Raw genomic sequence first — 27,812 nt, forward strand, 5'->3', positions numbered from 1 at the left:
GCATAATAAAAGCATAAGATAGCAAAAATAGTCTTGAAAGCATTAGATATTCCCATAAAGCTTTTTAACAGATGTCCTAGTGTTGTTTTGAAAAGATTCTTGATTAAATCTACTGACCACCATTCTTTATAACATTTAAGTACAGTTGGATAGTCTCCTCAGGGATGCATTTTGACTACTGAAGTGCAACAATATAGGTTGCAGGCCTGACAGCTTGACAATAAAACAAGTACAATATTTAAGTGTTTTCTATTCCAGAGGGACAAGATGAGCTGCTTTCAAAACTCAGTATTCATATTCCATTGCAAAATATGTACACGCATCCATGCATAAGCAAAGGCAGACAATAAGTACTCAGTCTCAACTGAGCACTGTTATCCTCAGAATTTTTCTCTTTCAAATTTCTCTTTTTCTTCCAGACTGAGTAAAGCCCTTTGCAGAGGCTTAGATCCCCTTGCAGCTTGCATTATATCTGCAAGGTCTTTGAAGACTGACCCACACTTGCTGCTTGGACTTTACAGTAAGTAGCAGAATGTCAGCTCTGATACCAGGGCACCATGCCTCAGGTAAGTACCATACTCTCTGCTGGGAGCACAGCACGCGTGCCTTGGAGCTGCTGGGCACCTAGCCAGAGGGAGAGAAAAGTGGAGCAAGAGCAGGTCTGTCTGCTAAATACAGTGGTGGAAAACCTGGGGGCTAAAAATGTTTGAGTGTATTTGGACCCCAAAATTACATTTGTGGCCCCTAGTCAAGCGATTTTTGACTGCAAGTTTTAATTGTCACCAGCCAGGAACACATACATTTTACAAACTGATTTTAGGTAAGACTCAATAATTCAATCAGCTTTATTTGGGGAAGACTACATTTTCAAGTTGAAGTTGTTCTGATTTTTTTAGACATCCCCAAGAAGAGAAAACAGCTTTACTATGGCTTTTCTAGTGTTCAGATTCATAGAATCATGGAATGGTTTGGGTGGAAATGGACTACAAAGATCTCATTCCAACCCTCTTGTTACTGGCAGGAATGCATCCACTAGATCAGATTTCCCAGGGCTACATCCAACCTTGTCTTCAGCACTTTCTCATCACCCTCACAGGGAAGAATTTATTCCCAATATCTAACCCTAATCTACCTGATCTAATCCTAATCTATATTTAAAGCAATTCCCTCTTGTCCTGTCACTACATGTCCCTGTAAAAAGTCCCTCTCCGGCTGTCTTGTCTTCCCCCTTTATGTACTCTGAGATGCTTTAAGGCTCTCTGGAGACTTTTTTTCTCAGGATGAACAACCCCAATATAACAAATTAGTTGTGATATGTACTGGTGTAGTTCTGCAATGGAAAAAAATATTCCATAGAAGTGAATAACCTGTACTCCCAATGCAAGATGTATGTAGACACGAAATGAAAAGCATAGTAAAATGTATCACATGAGAAGTATAAATAATTTTTAAAAACTCAAAAGGTGATTATAATAAGATTTTGCAGAACTCAGGATAGGGGTAAATGCCGACCTTAGAAAAAACATCTTGAAATATGCTTATGTTTTTCCATATTTTTGCATCTCCAATGTCTCTATTACCAAGATCTTGTCTTCAAAGGGAAAGGGATAAATGAAAAAAGAAAAATGCAATAAAATGTTCAACTGAGGATGGAAAAACTGTTTTCTTACAATCAAAAATATGTCAAGAATTTATTTTTAATTGAGGTCATTTTACCTATTAGTATTCAGATTATAGTGTAAAATACAATATTAACTTTTGGCAGTATAATGTCTGTGGCATATCTCATGGTAAATTTAAATGACATAAATTTAAATGACTCTAAGGCTTAAAAGCATGAATTTGAGTAATTTGAATATAAATCAGAAGAATGCGTTAAAGTTATCACAATTTTATTTACAGAATACCAAACTAGACTGCATATTCTATACAAAAAGGACTTCCTAATTTCATTTCTCATTTCAAATATATATATATATAATGACAGCTTTTGATATTTTTTGTGCTTTATTCAAAAACAAGACACATAACAGAAAGCAAAATTCTGATTTCCATTTTATAGAAGTAATTATATCAAGAGATAAGCTTCAAACAAGGAGGTGTGAGCTTGTGATAGGACATAAAAGGTGATCTGGGTAGAAAGCAATCCTGGGCAAGATGTCTTGGGGGAGAACAGTCCTATTCTGAGAGGTTCCACACAGATACAGCACACAGTTTTTGTCTTATCACATTAAAAATGCTGACATAGATTTAAAACAGAACTTCAGACAGGGATAAAATAGAAGTTCTAAGAAAAAAAATCTGCAGATGTGCAGAATATTCCCCAGTCATATGGGCAGCTTTTACCACTTCTGTGAGTATTGTCCTTACAGAGCTGGAGTCCCAAAGGAAATGTAACAGAGGTTTGGCAGCAGATATGACAAGCTGCGACTACAAGAAAAAATACAGTGATTTAAAATTATATCACACAATGGTAGTGTCTACATATTTAAAGGCAAGGACATGCTGGGTGACTCTGTGAGATTGTGGAAATTCTGAGTTCAGTCTTCTGTAGAGATGAGAAGTCATTGCTTCACACTGCCTGCATGTGGAAGCTCTTGTTAGTTAGTCCAAAATTAAAACAGATATCCAAAAATTTTATGCAAATTAAATAAATTAAAATTAAAATTTAATTCATATAATGTTAAATCAAACCTTAAATCTTAAAATAAAATTGAGAGGTCTCTTCTATCTGTAAAGACTAATAAGAGGAAACAAGAGTAAACATTGATCATCTGTCTTTCTGAAGAACTGTCATCCCATGGTTTATTACTGATGGTACTTCATCTCACAGCCAGACTCAGGTGTGAGTATTACCACAGATAACAAATAAGACAGCTAAGAGTGTTCCATTTTCTTTCAAGTTAGGTTAATTATTCAAATAGCTGACATATCAGTTGACAATTAAACCAGATGTCTTGAATAAAGAGAACATCTAATGACCAAGATAACTACACTTTAACAGCCACAGAAAATTACAAGACTTGAGTATAAGTATCCATAATCCATCTGCAAACCAAAAATTTGTAAGCAGTCTGTGTTTGCACATAGAGTAATTAAGTCCATGTAATGATTTATTCTTTACAGTGGATTTTCTGTATGGCAGAGATACTTTAGTCTGTATAATTATTCCCCCTTTATAAAGATTGGAATTTCTGCATGGCAATATTCAGAACAGAATCTTAAAAATACACTTAGGTATTGCTCTGTATCAGGGAGTGCACACTTGCAAGGTTGCATGACAAATCACATCAAAACAGGTTTTTGTATTTCCACAGAATGTCTGTGACACATCCTGCTCTACATCAAAGAAAAACAACTTCTTGGAAGGCATCTGGAGTGCCCTCGAACAAGTTTTACATACATTTCAATGGAGGATTTGCATCCTTTCTGCTGTCCTGCACTATGAAACAGGTTTCATCTGTGATGAGAGATGGAATTTTTTGAAATACACAAGAGGATAAAGGTCAGTGCAATCTCATTGTGTGTTGTCTTCCTCTTATTCTTTTATTTCTATTCTGCTACACTATGTGTATAAGACAATCTGGTTTTCATTGAAGGATAAATTCTCCAGTAAACATGTAGTAGCATGTTAGTAGCATGCTAAGCATAGTCCAAGATAAAAAAAATCTGATATTAAGTGTAACCATTAAGAAATGCAGCATTATAAAAATTATAGATTACAAGGAGTTTCAGATTGTCTAACCTCAGGTAGAGTAAGCAAAAAAATTGCTATGGGGATTAAATGATCAATATGAAAATAGCTTTCATGGTATGTAAAAAGGTTCAAAGAATTTCTTTGAAATTCTCTTATGCAGAGAGAGTTGAAAAAGAGTGTGGACAGGGGAAAAAATAATTCTGAAAACTATGCTACAGTAAATATTTGGTCAAACCAATATATGAACAAAAGAAGTATATTTTAAATTAAAAATTATTGTGATTCACTTAGTCATGTGAAAAAAAATCTCATATATAAAATGATAATAAGGGGACCACAATATTTATGCATGCTAAAAATCTTCTGAAATTTCTGGCAATGTTATGAAAAAAAGTCATTCTATATGAAACAGAATATAGCAAAATAAAAATAATTTTGAAAGGTTTTCAGTAATAGCAAGAGTGATTAAACATGATTAAACAGGATAGAAAGAAAGAATCATGACTCAGACTTTGAGTTGGTGCTATCAGAGAACCTAGTGTCACATATTAGAAAACTGAACTCAGGATGCAGTATTTCTTTTTTCTTCAAGTTCTCCAAGAATGAGAAACTGTTACCCAAGTTTGCAGTGGAGAACTTACATTAGATTTTGTAGAATACAGTTATGTTAATTCACCTTTCAATTTCTGCTGTGAATGGAGTAGCTCCTGAGAGTTACTTTTTTGCTAATAGGTAAGTTTAAGTTCACATTTTAAGTTTTATTATGAAAGGCAGTAGTGCTGGATCCCACATAATTCCTGGGCAACTTAAACTACTTCTTCCTACTGCAACCACATGTATCTGAGTGGTTGCAGTTTTCACATGTTCTGTGTCAAGTGTCACAAAACTGTGCCAAAAGAGATTTAATCCCACATAGAGGACAAGAAGGAATAAAAAGGGAGAGAAACTGATCTGCTGGGAAGGACAGGAAGGAAAGCTTGCTTTATCTCATTTGACTTGTCAAGCAGGGCTGACTTGGCAAAGGGAGGACAGAGAAGTACAAGGTCCTTAGCCATGGAACCCTTGGTAGAAGTGTAAGCAGTTCTAAATTCATCAGGAAAATAAAGCAGTTATACTAGCAAGCAGAATGTCAGTGCACAAGCATCCAATACCCGGAGGTGGGAAGGAGATCAGATGCTGTGTAACTGAGAGGGTAAAAGCGGGGAAGACTTCCCATAACCTTTCCTGTGCCAAATCCTTTCCCTTGCATGGTGTGCCATGATTACATGGCCATGGCCTGATTGCATTCTTACAGGAGCCCAGGGCCTACAGGCAACCAGCTGGATTTTCCCCATGATTGAGCTTCAAGGCCAGCTGAGTGGGAAGGCAAGCTGGTTTATGTTTTCCCTCTTTTCTGCTGCATTCTAGTTCCAGTATTAGTATCACAGTTGCAGAGAGATTAAGACTCAAAGTAGTCATTAGGTCAACCAGTCTGGATTTGTGTGTCTTAGATTTTTTTAAATTTTGCAAGATATTTTAAAAGCCAAGAATTTGTTTGTACTTGACTGAAATGATCTTTCAGAAGATGAGCCAAGCTGAAAAGATGGAGAAACCAAATTTCTTGAAGATTGTCCTAATAGAAATATTCCCACTTTTCCTTTAAAAGAATTCCCTGAATTTCTCTAGAATCTTCAGATTTCAGCATTTTTTTCATGTTGCTCTTTACAAAACAGGTGTTTTCTTCCTCTTGAAGTGATACAGTGAAAGTAGGCTTCCTTTCAGTCCTCTCTTCATTACTTAAACACATTCCTCTCTGTAAATATTTGCCTCTATGTCATGGACCCCATTGGAGAGACATTTCTCTGTACTTTAAAACTCCAAAATTCTGTATCTTGCTGCCTACTAAAACTCACTCCTTAGTTTTTCTAAATTCTGATGTATATAAATGATACATATGTTTCCCTACTGTAGGTTTAGAGGCCACTTATTTAATACTAAAACTTTGGTTTGGGCAGGTCAAACCACTCTTTAAATATTGATCATTCTCTATTCTGTCTAGTCCTTTCACATGAGTGATTGCAGATAGAAAGGTAAAAATACAAAGCAGAATCCTCACCTTGCAAATAAAAAGAAACTGTCAATGTACAGTTAAATCAAGAATCATGTTAATATATGTAGCATTAAACAAAGACAAAAGAGCAGTATATTAAAGCACATCTGTTGATTATGGACTGTAAATTTTCTCCCAGCAGGTTTGCGTAGATTCCTTGTCTTCCACAGAAAAGTTAATTATGTTCTAGGATTTAAGCCAGGTTAAAAAATGGATGAAAATAAAAAATTGATAACAATTAAAATTGATTACAAAATGGCTATGATACAAGAAAAATAATTCTGATAGAGAAAAAAAAGTAAAAAGTTAATGCATTAAGCTTTACTGCACTCCAAAAACTGCTGATATTTAAACTTGATTTTCAGGTCATTAATACAAGCCTCATTTCCAACATGTCCCACAATCTTTTCTTGCACCTATAGGAATTACCACCTAACCGTTCTCCCAGGTGTGGCAAACAATCTCTTGTCATGAGAGCAGAGGTGGTTGCAGGGGTGGAGTATCCATCAGAGGCAGGTTCACACCTGCAGGAGGCCCCAGAGCCCCAGAGGTGCCAACAGCTGTCAGCATTCACAGGCAGGAGAGGACTGTGAGCACAGTCCAGCAGAAAATGGGAGATTTCCCTAAACAGAAACATTTAGGCTCAAAGATTTTCAAGAGACACAAATTGTGAAGAAAGACATGACCATATCCTGACCTCATCAAAAAGGGAGCTATTGTTTTTCCAACTGGAAAAGTGGGAAGAGAAGAATAAGACACTAAATCAAAAAGAAGACAGCATGGACAGAGCAGAGCTACAAGACACTCTGTATGACTTTGAAAGAAATTACATGTCCTTAGAAACATGCTAGGTTTTGTTCTTTAAAAGAATTGAAAATAGAGCTGAAGAGAGGAAATTTATAATATCTATGTTCTGAGAGTGCTTGAAATACATCAGCATCAAAGATGAATCCACAGAGTCAGCAGTAAGGTGCGATCCCAGGGATTTCAACCAAACACAAATGGCACTTTTAGAAATGATTTTGAGATGGAGAGAGAGTACAACCAGAATGCAACAGGCCTCAGTGTTATGACTAGTTTGTTCACTGAAATAGAGACACAGAGTATGGTACAGGCAAAAGCATGTTGTTGTAAAACATGCATATGAAGTTGAAATTAAGTGGAAAAGGAAGTAGAAAATAAATTATGATTGTAAAATATCTGACTAAAGAGCTGAAATTTACATCCTGATTGAAATTCTCAAGAAATTATTTTTCATTCCAGAATAAAAAAGTACATTCTTGGAAGAGTTTCAATTGCATTGCCCTCAGGGGCCAGGGACCACTGAACCTTGGCTTAAGCTGAGGAATTTTACTTTACATTGAGATGAGCACAGCTTCACTTGATCTGCATTTTCATGTGATAACTATGTAGTGACCTTCTCAAACAGAGCTAAATTATCTTCTAACATCCCATGTGACTGTTTGAGTTTCTCTTACCCTCTAAAATGGCAACTTACTTAGAATAGCAAACGCTAGGAAAATTTCAATGCTGAAACCTCTTGGGTTTTTAGTTTGTTTGTTTGGGAGTTTGTTTGTTTATTTTGGTCAGTTTTTTTATGAGGTTGTTGTTGAAAGATTAATTGAAAATCAGTGACTGTAGAACAAATTATGTTACCTATTGACACAAAAACCAACAAGAAATCATTAGGATTGTATGGAATTCATACGCTAAAAGAAATGAGGGTTGAAATAGCATAGTTACTCTTAGCAGCTTGTAACATCTCATTTCAAAGTCTTTTTGGTCACTTAAATTGAAAGATAATATGAAAGACACAAATATAAGTGTTTTAGGGGAGACCTGGAGATCTCCAAAACTTAAGGTGTTATTACCCATGACAGGCTAAAAAGTAAAAATTATCTTTAAAAGAGACTTTTGAGACGATCTCTTCCCTGATGACTTATGAGAAATTAAGCAGCTATAGCATAAAAGGGAAGCATGTCATTTTAACTCTAGTTTTATTCATTTTTATCTACTTACAGCTAGCTACTGCTGGTGACATGGTTTTGAGCTACATCTGGAAATGGTTATGCTCTTACTGTCATGTGTTTTTCTGCCATTACTTGTTTCTTTAACTTCAAAATGTCTCTTAACCTCCCTGTGCCTGCCCTGCTAAGTTGCACAGCACATATAAATTAGTTACTTATTGTTTCTATTGATCTGAAAGGAAAAGCAAGTATTTAAGTGAGGTGAACATATACTGTCTGGGCCATATTAAGATTTCCTCATACACTATCCCAACTCAAATCTGAAAATGGATGCCTGAAGACTAATACTTTAAAAGATTTTTTTCTATTTCAGAAATCCAAATAATTTCTTATTGAAGCGGGAGATGTTACAGGGGGACTTGAAAATGTTGGGTTATTCACAAGGAAATTCTTTGGAAAAGTTTTGATATTGTGTGATTTTCAAGGTAGAGGCAAACTTCTAAATTATCTTTATGACTTGTAGAGGAGATAGGTTCAGCAAAGGTTGGGTTTGCCCTTCAGTCACTCATTCATATTCATTCATTGTGCGTATACTGAAAGAACTCTTGAAGACTAAGAAAAAAAATCTCAGTTTCACATGTTAATTGAGAATCAGTTTTTGGTTTAGTATGGGTAAATGAAATTGCATGGGATATTTTTTCTGTGGTAGATACTTTTATATACTTTAATGAATGTGCTTTTCCTCTTCATCATAGCTTCATACATGCCTTCTGTAGATTTTCCTATCCATACCAGATGTCTTAAGAGTTATCTGCTCTCTATCACACCCCTTTTTACCTCCTTTCCTTTCTTTCCCATCCCTTCAGTCTGCCAGATGCACCCCAGTTCAGCTGCACTTTCAGTGAAGTCTGTGTGGGAAGAGCTAGCATCCAATCCAGCAAAGTTCAGGGATCCTGGGGCCAGCTTGAGGACCTGAAAGCCATTTACAGGACTAACTGCTGGCTGTTTGGATGGGCCTTCACTGTCATCCCACAAATTGACTTTCAGCATCTCAGTATATGCAGAAGAACAAATGTCAAAGTATCTTTCTCCCCTCAACTCCAGACAAAAAATTCTATTTGCAGCTGGTGGTTGTAATGAACAAATCTGCTGTTGCAGCATCTGGAGGTATCCATGTTTACTACTTTTGACTGGGAAATAGAACCCAAGGGCCTGGGTGCACTGTTGTATGTGGAGAGTGTGGGTTCTCTATAAATGATGTCATGAACATGGAAATTCCTCACAGACAGGAATATTCAGAGCTGCACACTGCCAGGTTTCTGTAAGTAAACAGTTAAAAGGTGTTAAATTGCCCTACAGACAGGAAACTTCTCATGATCTTTAAATGAATAATTTAGCACTGATAGTAGATGTACTGTAAGCATTATAGATATAGAAAATGGAATAAGATTATAGTGTTCCTAAGGTTCTTTTTTCTGAAAATGCAAAAGATATGTGGAAAAAGATGTTTAAATTAGAGTAAATCCTAATTCACCACACTTATACATATATTTGTTGACATATTTATTATTTGTATTTAATTATACTTAACAATTCATATATTCTAAGCAAATTTATATTTTCCTAGTAAAATATATTCATATGATAATTTTTAATATATTGATTGCAAAGTATGAAATATACATCAATATTTAATTTATAGACCTAAACTGCTATTGAACATCAATGCCAAGTCAAATAATTTTCAAACTACTTTGATTTCCAGAATATCAAAATTCAGCTATTAATTCTCAACATTGCTCCCTTTATTTTTGACCTTCACTCTCTATTTCTCATGTTCACCACTAGAAGTTTACTTTCTCACATGGGCAAAAATTTGCAACAGTTTTTCTCCTTTTTTTTTTGCTTTCTTTTCACTCTCACATTTTTTGTAGTGTTCTCATTTACAAAGTTCTTTATTTCAGTCCAGTCTCTCAAATTTTGCTGCAGTGCTCTCTCCTATTATAAATGCAAACTTAATCTTTTTTACACCACATCCAGGCAATTCACTAAACTCATCGTAATGGAATACACATGTATCTCTTTCCTTTCAAGCTGCTTCTATATCACTTTGTTTCTTTTAAATTATATTTTTTGCAATGCCTTAAATTTTTGTATGTGTTGTGGTTTAACTCCAGTCATCAGCCAAGTCCCAGGCAGCCTCTCACTCACTTCCTTGCCACCAGGATCAGGGAGATATTTGGAAGGGTAAAAGCCAGAAAACTTGTGGGTTGAGATAAAAAAAAGTTAATAGGGAAAGCAAAAGTCACACGCACTAACAAAGCAAAACAAGAAATTCCCTGCTTCCCATAGGCAGCCAGGTGTTCAGCCATCTCCATCAGAGCAGGGCCCCATCACACATTACCATGACTTGGGAACACAAAGTCCATTGTTCCAAATATTTCCCCCTTTCCTCCTTCTTCCCCCCGCGTTATTAACTGATGCCATATGGCCTGGAATATCCCTTTCATTTGGTCAGCTGGGGTCACCTGTCCTGGCTGTCCCATGCCTCCTCAGCCTCCTCACCAGTGTGGCATTACATAAGGCAGAAAAAGCCTTGGCTCTGTGTAAGCCCTGCTCAGCAATAACAAAAATATCTCTATATTAACACCACTGTGCTCAGCACAAATCCAAAGCACAGCCTCATACAAGCCATCATGAGGAAAATTAAATCTAACCGAGACAAAGCCAGCACAAAATATTTTAATATTTTCCTTTCTGTTACACTTTGGTTTCCATTCTCAAAACTTTGGTGGAACCTCCTTTTCATTTTACAGTAAATTTTTATCTCTGTTTTTGTTTCCTTTATTTTAAATATGCAAATCTTCAAAATCAAGGCATTTGTGTTTCCGTAACTGAGCTTGGACACCTCAGGACAAAATTATGGCTGTAGTGTTTGCAAAAGCAGAGTTGTAGGATGCTATCAGTTTATTGTTTCTTAACTTGAATTAGTTAGGGCAGTACTTAATTCATTATAAAAATCATTCTGATTCCCTGAACCTTTTTAGATACTGCAGAACAGATCTATGATATTTAACCCTAGACTATTGAGATTGAGATTGTTATTGTTAAGGAAATCTTTTGTTTGGCACTGCTGCACTGGAGCTTTTTCTGGAGGTGCTTTTCCAGAAAACTGCAAAGCCATTAATGATGTTGCATAGCTTACCTTTGTAAGAGAGACAACCACCAAGGAGAGCACATGAAGAATGCGAAGAATCAGGGAAAAACCCCGCAATGAACTGAGTGAGCAGAAGCCCATGGGACCCACACCTCTTGGCTGTCAACACCAAATGTAGAAAAAATGAGAAGTACATTCTACATTCTACAAATGTAGAAGGATGAGAAGTACAAATTGTCCATCTGTGATTTAACAAATGAGTAATTGTGGCCTACCTCAGAATATATTGCATGTCAAAGTCATACACCACTCTGACAAAGTGAACAGGAGAGTTTTTAAGTAACTGTTCTCTGAAGGCACTATTAAATCTCTATTCCAGTATGGATAACAAGTTTCACAGAGGAAAACTCTGGTGGGGATTATTACAACCACACAGCTGTAAACTGGCAGATAGATAAAGGTCACTCAGAAAAGGTAAATAATCCCCCTGCTCCCGTGAAGAACTAAACAGCAGTGTCATGTTGTTTCCTGATATAAAAACATGGTTTTTATTAGGTATAGTACCATGAGAGCACTTCACATACTGGAAGTCACAAGTAAAACACATGCACATACTTTATGAACTAAATTTGAAGACTGACGTACTATTGCCCAAAATATATTTTTATTAATTAATTAAATCATTTATTCATTGTTGTTCTTTTCTGTGTTTTTTTTCTTCTCCTCCACATTTCTTAATCTTTTTTGAACTGATAATAAAATAAAGAAACAACTATTTGATGCAAGGAATAACGGATTTTTCAAAGCAGGATGTTTCAAAACAAGAGGTGTGGATCAAAAAAAAAAAGGAAACACGAGGTTGGAGAATATTTGGAAAATTAGAGTCTTAAGTTTAGAAGGCCTGATGTATTCATTTGATAATCCCAAGGAAACAAGTTAAAACTGTTTAGCTGTGCTTAAGACATTTTACTCTTAGAAGGACAAGAAGAAAGGAAAGAAGCAGGTAAGTATAGCAGCTCTCCCTACACACCAGAAAGGGTGAGAGCAGGATGTTCTGAGCAAATCTGTTCCAGCCAGCCCACTTTCATTTTTGAAAGACATGAGATCACAAACTAACTCATTGGTAAGTATCTAACACATAGTGCGACGTTAAAAAGATGGTGTGGATCTGTCAAGAACAAATCATGTCAAAGCACTCTAATTTCTTTCTTTGACAAGGCAACTGACCTAGTGGATAAAAGAAACACTGAAATTGTTATACCTTGACATCAATAAGGCTTTTGACACTGTTCCACATGACATGTTCATAAGATTAGTGTTAACAACCTGGATGACAGAATGGAGAGTACTCCTGTAAAATTTAACGCTGATATTAAACTAGGAGTATTTGTGAGCTCTTCAGAGAACAGAATAAGAAATCAAAATTATCTTGACTAAGTGAATAAATGATGTAAATGGCAAAGACAAAAGCCAGTATTAGGAAGAGCAATTCTCTCAAATTACTCTGGTTTTAAAAGTAAGGAGAGCCCTGCAAAAGGTCATAGGATGTAATGACTTTCAATATGAAAAATTACTCCAATGACTTCTAATATTCTAAAAAAATATAAGAATTGTTTTTTCTTGCTCCTAAGTGGTGATTACCAGTCGAGGGAGAAAAACTTATTTTAAAGGAAAGCATATGTTAAATTATTATTTAGGTTTTTAGGGAAAGCTTTTCAAATTGAATAGTCATCTTCCTCTGATGTGGTACCTTTCAGTGGTACCTTTAAAAAGTATGGTAGATAAATAGCCAGTGGGAATGATGTAAGTACAGTTTATCATGCACCAATGAATGAGTATGGACTGGATATTCTTGAGATCCCTAATGGCTTTTTTTAATCATTTTTACTGTAAAATATGAATGTAAGTATTTTGCTAGGTGAGAGAACTACTAAAAAGAGCCTGAATGAAAAAAAAATTAATATCTCTATCACATTTTGTAATTGTTAAGGTGGGAATAAGATGACAACACCTTTTGCTTGCAATTTTTTCCCAATTGTACTTCAGACCAGAATTTGTGAATGCAGAAAAGAACAGTTTAAAACACAGATACAGGCAAAGTATTCAGCCTTCCTCATTTGCCATTTATCTTAGATACATGCAGCTTGTAAGATTTTTGTAAGTAAGTGAAAAAACCTACTATGCTTCTGAAATTTTTTTAAATCAGGGAATTAAATATTTACTTTACAACTGTATTTTCAACAACTGCTTGGACTTTAATTACTAAATTTTTTGGAAGTTCTTGCACTTTAGACAGATGTTGTTGTTGTCATACTAATACTTCTGTCAGATGCATCTATCTCAGATAGACACATTTTCCTTACACTCTTTGTCATCTCTCATGGGATTAATATAAATTTGTGACCATACCCATTGCTTTGAATCTGGTACTTGCCAAACACATCGGGCTTAGTTGGCTTCCTGGGAGTCGTGACCTGCCAGCAATTTGAAAAATTTGTTCACTTATTTACAGCAATCATAATTTTTAAAAGTCTGTAGTGACTGAAAAATTGTGTCTACAATAGCGAGGATTTGTTTCTTTCCTTATAGACAAAAATCCAAGCAAAAAACCCCCAAAACACCCCCAAACCTATTTGAAAAATCAACATCTGATTGTCATGTGATGCTTTATGTCAAAATACTTCCCAGATTTTAAAATTAATTATAATCCCTTTTATATGATTTCTTTTTTTTTTTTTTTTCCCAAAGGACATCTTGGAAAGTTTCAGTGCCCTAAATCATAGAAAAATATCTAATTTGTTGCTCAAAGGGAAAAAATAAAACCTGATTCAACTGTATTACAGAAAATTGCACACCGTGAAGCTTCACAGATACTGAAAGGCAAGCTCATTAATAGAGCTCATGGGACTTTGAATTATTTCAATTAGTTGAAGAGTATCAAAATATTTTGATGCTTCTCAGTTTTCGAGGTGAGATGTAATGCTGATAAATAGTAGTGAGACGAAGTGGGGATCCATTCTGAATTAGGTGAAGTGCCGGGAAGAGGTGAGAGGTCTGTGGGGCCAAAAGCTGAAGGAAAGGCTGCATTCCAGAGACAGCAAGGAGACAGAGAAAGGAAAACAGAAATTACCGCAAAGTCGATCTGCCCCAGACCTAGGAATTCCTCTGATAAAGAAGAACTAGTGCTAAATGTCACGCGGAATGAATATGTATGAACTTATTGTGAAACTGTATGCATATGCATTTGGGAGGGGGATAAAAGAAGACCCACCCGAGGTCTTCAGAGGTACGCTTGCCTATTGGGGAGGCTTGCGTCCGGCACGTGTCGTAATAAAGCATACCGAACTTTACAACTTTTACGAAGTTGTGAGGTTTCTTCTTTTCTCCGCAAAACATTTTTGGCGAGCCAGCCAGGAGAAGGAGATACTTTTCGTCTCCATCTCTGTCCCCGCAGGGGCAGGGAGGGGACCGACGGACTCCTAGGCGCGCCCCAGGATTTTCCTGGTGGGGCTCCGCTTGTCTCGGCTTGCCTCCTGCTGGGACAGACAAGGACCTGCTGGCCTGCGGAGGAAGATACGGTATGTACTGAGGGGCCCCCGGGGGGGGAGAAAGAAGAGCAAGAGAGTAAATCACCCAGAGACCCAGAGACGTCTGGGATCAGCTGATAGAGCAGCTGAGTTCAGCTGATAGAGCAGCTGAAAACTGTATTAGAGACGGGGTTCACCGATTCTGATAGAGCGGAACCACTAGCAGCTCTGGGGGTGGGCTGGGTGAACCCGTGTATGCGTGTATTGGGGTCCATTGTTCTGATAGGGCAGAGCTGGACCCGCGTATGTTTTCTTTGCCTGTGTGTGTGAGTGGTGTCCGGACACTGTGTGGCTGTATGTTGCATTGTGTGATCAGCGCGCTGTGTTTGTAATCGTGCAAGTGTATAAAGTGTATGTTGTATAAAAGAGAGCAGATCCATAGTGCTCTACTGTGCGGGGGGGGAGTCCTACCCGCCGCCGGAGAGGCAGAGTAAGTGCCGGCCGAAGCAGGCTGCGCGGGGGGGGGAGCGCCCGACAGAGAAAACAGAGGAAAACAGAGTAAACTGTAGAAAAGTGGGTGAGAACGGTTGTTGAATAAAGGTGGTAAATTGTGGTGTAGGTTGTGTACACTCTCACCGTGGCTAGACGAACCCGAGGGGTTCCTCTGCCTCAGTGGTTTGGACTCGACCCCTGGGAGTTTGTGAATCCGGTGAATTATTGGATAGATAGGGGAGACGAACGAGTTCATTTAGAGGGGCTCTACCGGACTTCAGCTGGCACTCTCGTAAGTCTGGACTGGGAACAGCTTGCCGTAGAGGATTTAGAGCTCCCTGTAATAAATGGAATAGCTTGCCTTTGCGGGAAATTTCCAGTAGCCTTTGGTGCATCAAGGGGCTGGCACGCTGCGTGGGTATTATTAGAGTGCATAGTTTGTGGGAAACGCTGGTATTGCTATTCCAGCAGGCGACGGGGCACTTGCCCCAAGTGTAAGTTAGAGGTTTCTCATCGAACTGATTCAGAGTCTAAGATCTTAAAGCTTTTGTGTGGAAAATCGCATCTGGTACCTGCCACTTGGAGTGTGTGGGAGGAGGACTGGGAAGCTACTGTGAAGTCCTGTGAAAAGAGATTTGGGTGGAAGCGAGAGAGGGCAAGAAGGAAATAATGGGAACCAACCAGAGCAAGGAAGTTCCACGGGCTAGCCCCTTAGGGTGCATCTTGGCCCACTGGAAGGAAATCACTAGCCGGGGGGGCTCTGAGAATAAAAAGGATTTAATCCAGTATTGCACACGCTGGTGGCCCTTGTACAGGTTAGGGGACAGAGCAAGGTGGCCACCCACTGGAACCCTAGACTATAATACTTTACTGCAGTTAATGTTGTTTTTAAGACGGGAAGGTAAATGGGATGAGGTTTCATATGCTGATATGTTTTTTGTTTTAAGGAATCACCAAGAGTGGCAAAAGGACTGTGGGATAAATCACCCTCAGACCCACTGGTCTTGGCCCTCGAAAAAGATAACAAGGCAAAGAGAGGGCAAATCAAACACTGTTGTTCAGCATGCAGTATAGGACAACGGTGTATGAGATCGGATAAGGTCTATCGTTCTGAGGAGCAAGAACGAGACTCATTTGAGTGGGTGAAAGGTCCTCCAGCTCCTCCCCAGGGGGGGAGGCGGAGGAGGTTGAGGCTGAAACCGAGGATGAGGAGGAAGGGAACTTCCCCAAAAAGGAGGAGGACTCAGGTGGGGAGGGCACATCTACTAGAACCCACCCTACGCGTGGGAGTCCAATTGCATTTAGAACTAGGAGGCAAGTAGTGCTACAGGCCCCTCTGCGACAGGCAGTGGGACCAGAAGGGACCAAATTGATGATCAAAGTGCCATTTACCACCCTTGATTTAGAAGCATGGGAAAGGATTGCAAGGAATTATCGTGTTGACCCGATACTCACTGCCAAACGCTTACGATATGTTATCAAACAACACAATCCAGACTGGGCTGACATCCAGCTGCTACTAGATGCTTTCACTGAGACTGAGAAACAGCTGATCTTAAAGACAGCAGGGAATTTGGCAGAGGATTACTGTAAGGCCACACAGCTGGATGTAAAAGAACATTTCCCCCTCCAAGATCCAGAATGGGATCCTAATGTGTCGGCAGAGGTAAAGAAATTAACAGAGTATCAAGAGTGGATAGCAACAGGGGTAGAAAGAGCTATTCCAAAAACCATAAACTGGTCTGCCTTATATTCCCTTAAGCAGGGGCCTTCTGAGACTCCATCTGAATTCCTAGAGCGTTTGAGGGATGCTATGCGTCGTCATACATCATTAGATCCGGAGTCTGAGATAGGGATAAATCAACTAGTTAATTCATTTTTGGGGCAGTCTGCTGGAGATATCAGACGTAAACTTCAGAAAATTCGGGGACCAGATGGGAGGAATCTCGAAGCCTTGTTAGAGGAAGCCTGGAGAGTATTTAGTAACCGGGAGGAAGGATATAAACAGGGAATGAAAAGGTTGGTGGCAGTGGTACAGGAGGAAAGGCAGAGGAAATACAACCAGAGACTGCCGAGACAGGGACCACCTCGGCTGGACAGGAACCAGTGTGCAATCTGCAAAAGAATTGGTCACTGGAAAGACCAATGCCCAGAACGAAGAAGGAGTAACCAGCAGATGGCTGCACGCGTACAAGACAACTGAGGAGGACCGGGGGATTCTACCCCAGCGGATCCACTGGTTATAACAATGAGGCTGGGGGAAGAAGGGAGAAGGGTGGAATTTTTGGTTGACACGGGGGCTACATATTCAGTTCTAAATAAGGCTTTAGTACCTGTGGAAAATGATTATGTTGTAGTGCAGGGGGCAGCTGGCCAGTCTGAAAGAGCATATTTTTGTAAACCTTTGAGGTATAAATTGGGAAAACAATGGGGTATTCATAAATTCTTGTACATGCCTAACTCACCAAGAGCACTCTTAGGGAGAGATTTATTGGAACAGTTACAAGCAACCATTACATTCAAAAAGGGGGAAATTACTCTGGAGGTAAATGATCAAAAATACATAGAGTTATTAAGTTTAACTCTGACAGCTATTGGCATTAAGGAAGAAATTGATGAAGAAATACTGAGTCAGGTATTTCCTGGGGTGTGGGCCTCTGATGTGCCAGGGAGGGCGAAAAATGCCTCTCCCATAATAATCAAACTCAAGGAGGGGGCGCAACCAGTGAGAATCAAGCAGTACCCCCTAAAGAAAGAGGATAGGGAAGGAATCAGCCCAATAATTGAAAATTTTCTGCGGTTAGGATTACTGAAAGAATGCCAATCTGATTTCAATACCCCCATCTTACCTGTTCGGAAACCTGATGGGTCATACCGGATAGTACAGGATTTGAGGGCTCTCAATAAAATAACAGAAGATCTGTATCCGGTGGTAGCCAATCCATACACTTTATTAACTTGCCTAACACCTGAGCTAACCTGGTTTACTGTTTTAGATCTAAAGGATGCCTTCTTTTGCCTCCCCATCCATGAAGCCAGCCAAAAAATTTTTGCATTTGAATGGGAAAGCCCTAAGAGTGGGCGCAAAACCCAGCTCACATGGACCAGACTACCCCAAGGCTGGAAAAATTCCCCTACTTTGTTCGGGGAGCAACTTGCAAAGGATCTGGAGTCCTGGGAAGCTCCACAGGAAGAAGGAAGGCTTTTGCAGTATGTGAACGACCTTCTAGTGGCCACTCAGACGAGGGAAGCATGTGTGGCCTGGACGGTAAGCCTTTTGAATTTCCTCGGACTCCAAGGATACAGAGTATCGAAGAAAAAGGCACAGATAGTAAAACAGAAAGTTATCTACCTGGGGTACGAGGTGAGTGCTGGGCAACGGACTTTAGGGCAGGCTCGCAAGGCAGCCATATGCCAGACCCCAAAACCCCAGACCATAAAAGAGCTCCGAACCTTCTTAGGCATGGCAGGATGGTGCCGGCTGTGGGTCTATAATTATGGACTGCTTGTCAGACCCCTCTATGCTCTGATTGCCGATGGAAGCAGAGATCTCCAGTGGACAAAAGAAGCAACACGGGCCTTTCACCAGCTGAAGAATGCTCTCATGTCAGCTCCAGCTTTGGGACTTCCAGATGTGAGTAAACCATTCTTCCTATTTTCCCATGAGAAACAGGGAATTGCCCTGGGAATACTGGCTCAGGACTTAGGTCCATACCGAAGGGCAGTTGCCTACCTCTCTAAACAACTAGATGCAACAGCCAAAGGATGGCCAGGTTGCCTCAGAGCTGTAGCAGCAGTTGTGCTGAACATTCAAGAGGCACGCAAGTTTACCCTGGGACAAAAATTGACTGTGCTAGTGTCCCACACTGTATCTGCAGTACTGGAAGTAAAGGGTGGCCACTGGCTTTCGCCACAGAGATTTCTGAAATACCAGGCCATCATGGTAGAGCAAGATGATGTAGAGATCGTGGTGACTAATATTGTCAACCCAGCTTCCTTTCTCAGTGGAAATCAAGGAGAAGCAGTACACCATGATTGCCTGGAGACCATCGAAGCGATCTACTCCAGCCGCCCAGACTTAAAGGACACCCCTCTGGAAGATGCAGAGACCTGGTTCACTGACGGGAGCAGCTATGTTACCAATGGGAAGCGACATGCTGGGTATGCAGTGACCACCTACAGAGAGGTAATAAATAGAGTCTGGACCCTTACCAACAGGTACCTCCGCGCAGAAGGCTGAGATAATTGCCCTGACCCGTGCCTTGGAAAGGGCAAAAGGGAGGAGGATAAACATCTACACAGACTCGAGGTACGCATTCAGAGTTGTACATGCACATGTGGCCATCTGGAAGGAGAGAGGACTGCTTACCTCACAGGGAAAGAACATCAAACATGCACAAGAGATAATCCAGCTGCTGGAAGCAGTTCAGCTGCCTGAAAAGGTAGCAATTATGCATATTAAGGCACACCAAAAAGTGAGCTCAGAATTGGAAGAAGGAAATGAGCTGGCGGATAGAGAGGCAAAAGAAGCAGCAAAAGGTGAGGTAGCTACTGAAGGAGCCCTTATTCCAGATGGACAAATCTCCCTTGAAGGTAAGCCAGAATACAACAAGAGAGATAGGAAATTAATTGAAGATCAAAAAGGGACATATAACCAAGAAGGGTGGGCTACCATTGAAAAGAAGCTGGTAATCCCTTCCCATCTATTGTGGTCACTAGTAAGGGAGGAACACCAGAAAACGCACTGGGGAATAGATGCCCTATACACCTATCTGATTGAAAGAATTGTTGCTAGGAATTTATATGCCACTATTACTCAGGTGACCCGACAGTGTGATCTTTGCCTCCAGACTAACCCCAAAAACACCCCCAGACCGAAACTCGGTCAGATTGGGAGAGGCCATGGGCCTGGACAGCAGTGGCAAATTGACTTTTCAGAACTCCCAAGGAAAGGGGGGTATCGGTATTTGCTGGTATTGACAGATACATTTTCAGGGTGGCCAGAAGCGTTCCCCACCAGAACTGTCAAAGCTCGAGAGGTGACCAGAGTATTATTACAAGAAATAATACCACGCTTCAGAGTTCCAGCCACAATATCCTCAGATAGAGGATCACATTTCATTTCCAAAATAGTACAACAGATTAGTAGCCACCTGGGCATAGACGGGAACTCCACACTCCATACCGCCCCCAATCAAGCGGCCAGGTGGAGAAGATGAATCATTTGATTAAACAGCAAATCATAAGACTGGGGCAGGAAGCTAATCTACCTTGGCCCCAGGCTCTTCCAATAGCACTGTTGCGAATTAGAACGAAACGTCGAGCTAAAGAAAAGTTAAGCCCTTTTGAAATACTCTATGGAAGACCATATGGAATACAAAAGGGAGTGTCCACCCATATTGGAGAGGTAACACTAGCCACCTACATGGTGGCTTTAAACAAACAGCTCAAGGAAATTGAGAAACATGTGGCTGGAACTCGGAGCAGGGAATTAGATGGGCCAGTACATAATATACAACCTGGAGATTATGTATATGTTAAGTCTCTTACAGAAAAGACCTTGGAACCACAGTGGGAAGGACCATTCCAAGTGCTTCTCACCACCTTCACTGCAATCAAAATCAAGGAGCAGAATGCCTGGATTCATCACTCTCGGGTGAAGAAGGCCCAGAAATCTCTTGAGGAGTGACGCCAGGAGACGATGAACTGAGACTAAAACTTACTCGGGCAAAATGAGTATATTGCGGTTGGGAGTAGCTCATATTTTAGTTTGTAGAATTGTTTTGTATGTAATCATAACTAAGGTTTTAGAACTTGAAAGTACTTTTATTCAGAGCAATGCTGAATGGCCTTGGTCCCAGGCGTTTAATCAGTATACTGGATCCATGGGAAAACCTTCTGAGATAAAGGATTTAAACCTATCCACTGTGGTAATTCATGGAGATCAGGTATATGGGGAGCAGGAATGGCAGGAACGGAGGCTGTGGACACTTCAAGGGATCAGAGGAGAAGAAATTAAGGTAGGATGCCAGATGATAAATGGGACAGCTTACGAGAGACCAAATGAGATTAGTGTCTCAACCTCTCCTGGTGTACATGAACGCCAGAAAATCTGTGATAGCCTAAATGAATCAGATTGCTGGTGTAATTTCACCTTAATACAGCCTGTAGAAATAACTTGCCTTTGGGCACAGGAAGATATCGGGCTTTCATTTAAATTCAAAATAGATACTACACCTTTTACCACAGCAGAACCCTATACAGCCCACACCAAGACTCAAATAGTTCAGACTCAACCCAAACTTGAACCTGAGGTGTATGGGGTAGGCCCCTATGTAGTAAGGAATGTGGGTGAGCAGCAACTATTATTCAATCCAGAATGGTCTCTCAAACGTGTGGAGTTGATAATGCAAATTAACATCTCAAAAATCCAACCAGCCTGCTCCTCCGTCCTAAAAACTTCATTTGGGGGCTGGACAGCATGGTTACAAAAACAGGCATACCTCAGAAACAGAACAAGAAGGGATCTAACTGGCATATTAGGGACAGGATTAGGAGTTTTAAATGGAATTGATTCAGAAATACTGATGAATAGACTGGCCACTGCAGCAGGTAGCCTAACAAAATTGAAGCAACCCTTGCAGTCATCTCTATTAGCATTAGGAACTAGCCAGTGGCAGATTTCGAAAGTTCTGTCAAAATGGGAAACGGCCGGGGACCAAGACCACAAACTGATAGTAGAAGCACTTGGTACAGTTCAAGATAATGTGTCCTTAGCTTTCAGTTGTATACAAGCACAGTTATGATGCAGGCAACAGCAGCTCTGATCATACGGGAAGGGGGTGAAGGTAATTTTCCAGCTGAAATTCGGAAGGTTGTGTGGGACAATGCAATTGATTTTGAAAGGAAATTTCAGTCCTGGTGGACTATGGTGAATTTCACCTATGATCCTGTTTCTAATGTGGCAACTGCCTTTGTGCTTACCATACGTAATGCCACTGTTTATGTTATCCATCCCATCATCGCCCTAGGATTAAACCATGAAAAAACCATACTCTATCCCTCAGAACATAGAGTATGGGCACGAAAGATGAATGGAAAGTGGCAGACAGTAAACTTAGAATCCTGCATTACTAGAGAACAGATGGGATTCATTTGCGAAAGCAATACTATTAATGCTCAGGATGTGTATTTGGACACTGAACAGAGTATTTGTCACTTTGAAATTCATCCAGTCACTGACCAGAGAACTGTGCTCGTATATACTGGAAAAGGGTGTGTGTGTCTAAGGACTGCCTGTGCTGCAGTAAATATTGATAGCAATGATGTTATTCTGTCTAGTAAAAATCATTCTAACTTCTGTATTTGTAATTTTGTTAAGATTATCGGGTGTGATTTTTCGTACTTGGCCCCAGTGACATCCCACCAGCTGATTAAAGCTAATTACACAATGTATCACAGACTACCACCTACCCCTATTGGGATGAACCTTACATTAGTGAAACAATTAATTGAGCACCAAGACTTATTGGAAATCTTGAAGGAAATCCAAGAAAGTGGAAAGAAAACCTTAATTACTGTCCAACACGATACAAAGGAGAAAACCAGGGTTCTACAAAGAATAAAACAAAATATGGATCATCACTGGTGGGATGTGATCTTTGGGTGGTCACCAACTGCGAATGGAATCTTTAATTAAAGTTATGTCACCCCATTGTAGTTTTACTAATATTAGTTGGGATAAGTTTAGGACTATCTATTACATTGTTAATTTGGAACTGTAGGATGCTACAACGAATAGCTGTACTAACATCTTTGTCAAACGTGCATGGTGAAGCGTTAAAAGACACCTATCGTCGTGGGGGTTTTCCTTAAGTAAAAGAATTTACTTATTTCCTAGGAAAGGGGGGAATGAGACGAAGTGGGGATCCATTCTGAATTAGGTGAAGTGCCGGGAAGAGGTGAGAGGTCTGTGGGGCCAAAAGCTGAAGGAAAGGCTGCATTCCAGAGACAGCAAGGAGACAGAGAAAGGAAAACAGAAATTACCGCAAAGTCGATCTGCCCCAGACCTAGGAATTCCTCTGATAAAGAAGAACTAGTGCTAAATGTCACGCGGAATGAATATGTATGAACTTATTGTGAAACTGTATGCATATGCATTTGGGAGGGGGATAAAAGAAGACCCGAGGTCTTCAGAGGTACGCTTGCCTATTGGGGAGGCTTGCGTCCGGCACGTGTCGTCCGGCACGTGTCGTAATAAAGCATACCGAACTTTACAACTTTTACGAAGTTGTGAGGTTTCTTCTTTTCTCCGCAAAACAGTAGGATCCCAAATTACTTGAAGATGAGGAGGAAATTTTTAAAATATGCTTATTTCAAAGGTGTAGCTAGATTCTTCCATTTTTGTGACTACACAGGTATAGTAGTCTGCTCAGGAACTTTTGTCTTATACTCTAGAGCTGCCAAATATTATCAAATTTAAAAAGATAGTAAAAATATTTAGAAAAAATTATTAAATTATTCTTGACAAATAAGTAAAAGAGTACTATTAAAATTTGCACATTTAAATCATCTTTATTTGCTAAAACAAGCCTCATTCTTTTTTTGTATGTGTTTTAGATTTTTTAAGTCATTTGAGCTATCTTAAAGTATTTATGCAAGAAAGCCTGGTGTCTTATCAGGAGAGGACAGAGTTCACATTCCTTTTCCTTCGCCCTTATGTGTTGCTCTTACTGGGTTGCCTTAAGACCTTGTGACATTTTAAGTAAGAGTATGCAAAATCAGGGAGTAGTATGCAAAGCTGAGTGAAGAAGATTGCAGTTGTTGTGGCACACTTTTCCTATGTGAGATCAGGTAAACCTCCCCCATCTATGAAAGCATCTTCTGAATAAGTCAGGTTTGTATGCTGCTTATAATGTAAGCACGAAGATTCAGCAAAACTGCCGTAACCAGAAATCTTAGAGTCTAAGTAAAATAATTTAGTTCTAAAAGAAAAACAGTTAAAGCAACTTTTCTTTCAAAATACAAAATTCAGATTTTACATGCCCAACCTGAGCTGCCTGTCTTTAAAAGATCCATAGGCTCTAATGCCCAGAGCTGGAAGTCATTCACACTTGACAAACTGGAGAACCACAACTGTCTTCCAGCAGCTTCCTTTAGTCATGTTTAATTCTGGGTTAAGTTAGATTCATTATATTAAATCTAGCAATTAGCTTTAATTCTGCTTGCAACACTGTCGGTTTCTCGGCTGTTTCAAAGACCTGGAAAGGCCCGGGGTGGCCTTGGACAGCCCGTGCTTCAAAGGACGAGAAGAGGCTTCAGGGTTTTTCTCGGTCTCGGTGTTTATTAGTTGTTTATCTAAAAGATTTTCTCTCAGCCCAACAGAGGTCTGCACAGCAAGCCAGCCATGAGCACACTGAGAGCCCCCGGGGCGGTCACCTATCTTTATACTCAAAGTTACGTATACAATATTTATCAATTTTCCCCAATACCTTTTACCCTTATTAACCAGTGCACTTTTAGTAATAACCAATCCCAAAGTGCCAACATCACCACAGAAGATGGAGGCCAAGAAGAAGAAGAAGAAGGACAGGACACGCCCCAATTCCTCCATCTTACTTCTTTAGACCCCCCTGTACAGAAATCTTAAACCCTGTGTTTCGCTCTCTAATTAACTTATCCCTTCACCATTTACCCCAGTGAAATCCCCCCATCCTCATACAGGTGTCGTCTGCTGTGTAGGATCAAAGTCCAGCCACCAGACACTTCTGGCAACATTCCAGGACTCCCAAGCCCCCCAAGGGTGGTCTCGGTCACTCTACACATCAATCCTGAGATGCTGAGATCCCACACAACACTGGCAAGTAGCATGTTTCACTCTTGAAACTATTGTTAAGAAAGCAAAATTATTCAATTCTTGTTTAAATAATAATGTTCTTGAAGAAGTAAAATGGGAGTAAAGATTTGAGTATGAATATGCACTGGGGAAGCTCCATGGAATTTAAAACTTCAGGTAGTGACAACAGGTGCTAAATACAATGCACTCTGCCAGCTAAATAGTGGCATTCACACCCTAATAAACCAACACCAGCTATCTGGAGGGCAAACAGTCTCCCAAAGAAATCAATGAGAATTTTGCAATCAGCCTGCTCAAGCATATGGCCTCTATACTCATCAAACATGCCCGAGTCATACCCTTGCATAGCTGGCTGTTATTATAAGTTATCTTTTGACTCAGTTTGTTCCTGAGTGCCAGCACCCTGCCTAGCAGGCTGAAGATGGAGCATGGACAAGCACAAGAAGGAGTGAAGACTGAAAGCCACTCTCTGACCAGACCAGGAAGCATTATTTCCAGAGTGGGCTGGAATGCAAGCTCCTGCCCAACTGCATGGAATTTCTTCTCTATCTCTTGACACCGCTCTTCAAGTGGTAGGCTTGACTGGGCAATCAGTATCATGTGTGAGGGCAAATTTCAGCCCTTAGGTGACAAAGTGATTTTGTCTTGGCCACCAAAAAAAGAACTTTTGGCTAGTAATGGATTCCCAAATGTATATATTTTTGCATTGGTTGTCTAACTACAGATCTGAATCATCATTTTATTTACAAAATACTGAATAATTTACTGAATCATAAGTATATGTCATCAGTATAGGATAATTCCACTGATTCTTTTTTATAGTAACAGCCAAACAGATATTAGTCATTGTACTACAGGTTCTACTGTGAAAAACATCTTCTCTTAGACTGGAACTGCTACTGGTGCTCATTCAGTATCGGTATAAGAATATTTTCACATGTCTTAGAATAATTTTTTCAAAAGCACTTATATACATATTGATTTCAGAGATATTTTTAAGGCTATATTTTGTAATTATTTTAGTATTTTTAAATTATTTTAGGGTTTTAGAAAAGTAGGCAGTATGAATGTTTGTGTCTGATCTACATGATCAATCACAAGTTGGGAAATATTATTTTGAACTCATAAGCATTTCTCAGGGGAGATAACAGTTATCAGATATTACAGCTCTTCTGATAATACAAAAATATTAAACTGCCATAGGTTAAGAAAGTGCAATTTTGTCACCTAAAACCAAGGGAAGCTGGTATTTCTTGTATGAAGCAATCGTAAACATTATAAGATTCAGAACATAAAGGAATGACAGTAATCATGTGAAATTTACTCTTTACTCACTGCTTTCTTATTTCTGAATCATCTGTGCAATAGATCTTTTTATCTGTACACTGAAGTGAGCTAATTTCGACATATTTTAGAGTTGGCTGCCACCTGCTGGGAGTCTGGCCTTGTTTTGTTTGGTTAAGGCAGTTTTGAGGAGCTAGAGGAGGTTGGGTTTGTGTCTGAAACTTATAAAAATGGGTAACTGTGAGTGCCTAAACATAAGAATTTAGGCATAACTGATTTGAAAACAGAAAGTACACATCCCTGCCTGGTGAAATACATTTAAATGAAAAGAAAAGGCATCATCCTCTTGGCTGCCTGTCATTCATGGGGATCTTAATCCCTACATCAGAAAAAAAAATAAAAAATGTTGAATTGACCAAATAACTTTCCACTAAGGCATTGCAAAACAGCCCAAGTCTCCTTTCCTTTTACCAGCATTAATAAACTATACATAAAATCATCCATTATTCAATACAATGTAACATTTACAAAAGCTCTGCAGTATAATGACACTGCAAGAACTTCACCCAAGAGAGTCTGCCAGCAGCTAATGAAGACCGGCTAAGCCATGTATTATAAAGACCTACATCTTTTTGGACATTGATATCCAGAGCACCAGGGAAACTGTCACATGCTTGGCCACTTGCAGAGTCCTGGCCATAATCACTACAATTTTTATTTTTTTTTTTTTACTGCTTAAAACCAATTGCCAAATATCCATGCACTGTGCAATGGTAACGTGAGATCAAAAATGCCCAGATACTATGGGATCCCTTTTCCACTCTGCTGTACAGTAAGAGGAGCACAAATCTTAAACTATTTCCAAAGCTAGGTAATGCTAATATTAAATGCAGCTATCCCAGGCAGCCAGATCTGCCCCAGAATTGGCTGCTTCCAGTCTTCACTGCCACTATCTCTGCCAGGAAAGGTTCACTTTGTGTATTGAAGTTAGTTGCAGTTAAATGTTTTACTCAGCCTGTTTGAGCAAGCCTTCATGGGATGACATAGCAACATCCTCAAAAGGAAGGTGAAAATCTTGAACTGTAGTCTTGGATTAACCCCAGGGCATAGAGAAAGCTCTTATTATGTGAAGAAAGCCCTCAAAACTAAAATAAATCTCATATGAAGAAATTAACTATCTGCTCAGTGAAGAGAAAGGCAGAACTTGAGAACTTTCTGTTGATTAATCAAAAGTCATCTAGATCACTAAGTATGAAAGTTCTTTATACTCCTAAAGAGAAGTAAAAATCTGGTTTCCAAGGGCCATTATCTAAACTAGAATTCCAAGTGTACAACTTCACCCCAGCAGCAGCAGCCTGGAGTCACTGCAGGGGAAGATCTATCTCTATAGCAGCCTCATCTAATTCTACTTTTCTATGGTGTAGTGGGTTGACTGTGGCTGGGTATCAGGTACTCATTAAGCCACTCCACTCCTCAGCTGGACATGAGGAGGAAAAAAGTGATGAGAAGCTTATAGATGAAGATAGGGACAGGGAGATCATTCGGCAAATACCATCACAGGCAAAAAGGCCCTAATTGGAGAACTTGATTTCTTACCTGCCAAATCAGAGTAGTTTAATAAGAAAATAAAAACTAAATCTTAAAACACCTTTCTCCCTTCCACTCTTCTACCCAGAAACAAAAACTTCACTTCTTATTTTCTCTACCTCCTGCCCTTCTATCAACCCTCATCAGCACAGGGGA

The 27,812-nt window shown here is 39.6% G+C and overlaps 1 protein-coding gene across 1 annotated transcript; it reads left to right on the top strand.

Annotated features, from left to right (window-relative positions):
* The first annotated feature begins 557 nt into the window (after window positions 1–557).
* On the top strand, window positions 558–27,644 carry LOC131084073 (uncharacterized). Its single transcript, XM_058025168.1, is given in 7 exon segments — window positions 558–566; window positions 15,057–15,221; window positions 15,877–16,012; window positions 16,099–19,135; window positions 19,137–19,522; window positions 20,224–20,336; window positions 27,519–27,644. Coding segments are annotated over 7 exon segments (3,972 nt in total).
* Window positions 27,645–27,812: the final 168 nt, after the last annotated feature.

This window comes from Melospiza georgiana, chromosome 5 (assembly GCF_028018845.1).
Source record: "Melospiza georgiana isolate bMelGeo1 chromosome 5, bMelGeo1.pri, whole genome shotgun sequence".
In the NCBI taxonomy this organism is placed as follows: domain Eukaryota; kingdom Metazoa; phylum Chordata; class Aves; order Passeriformes; family Passerellidae; genus Melospiza; species Melospiza georgiana.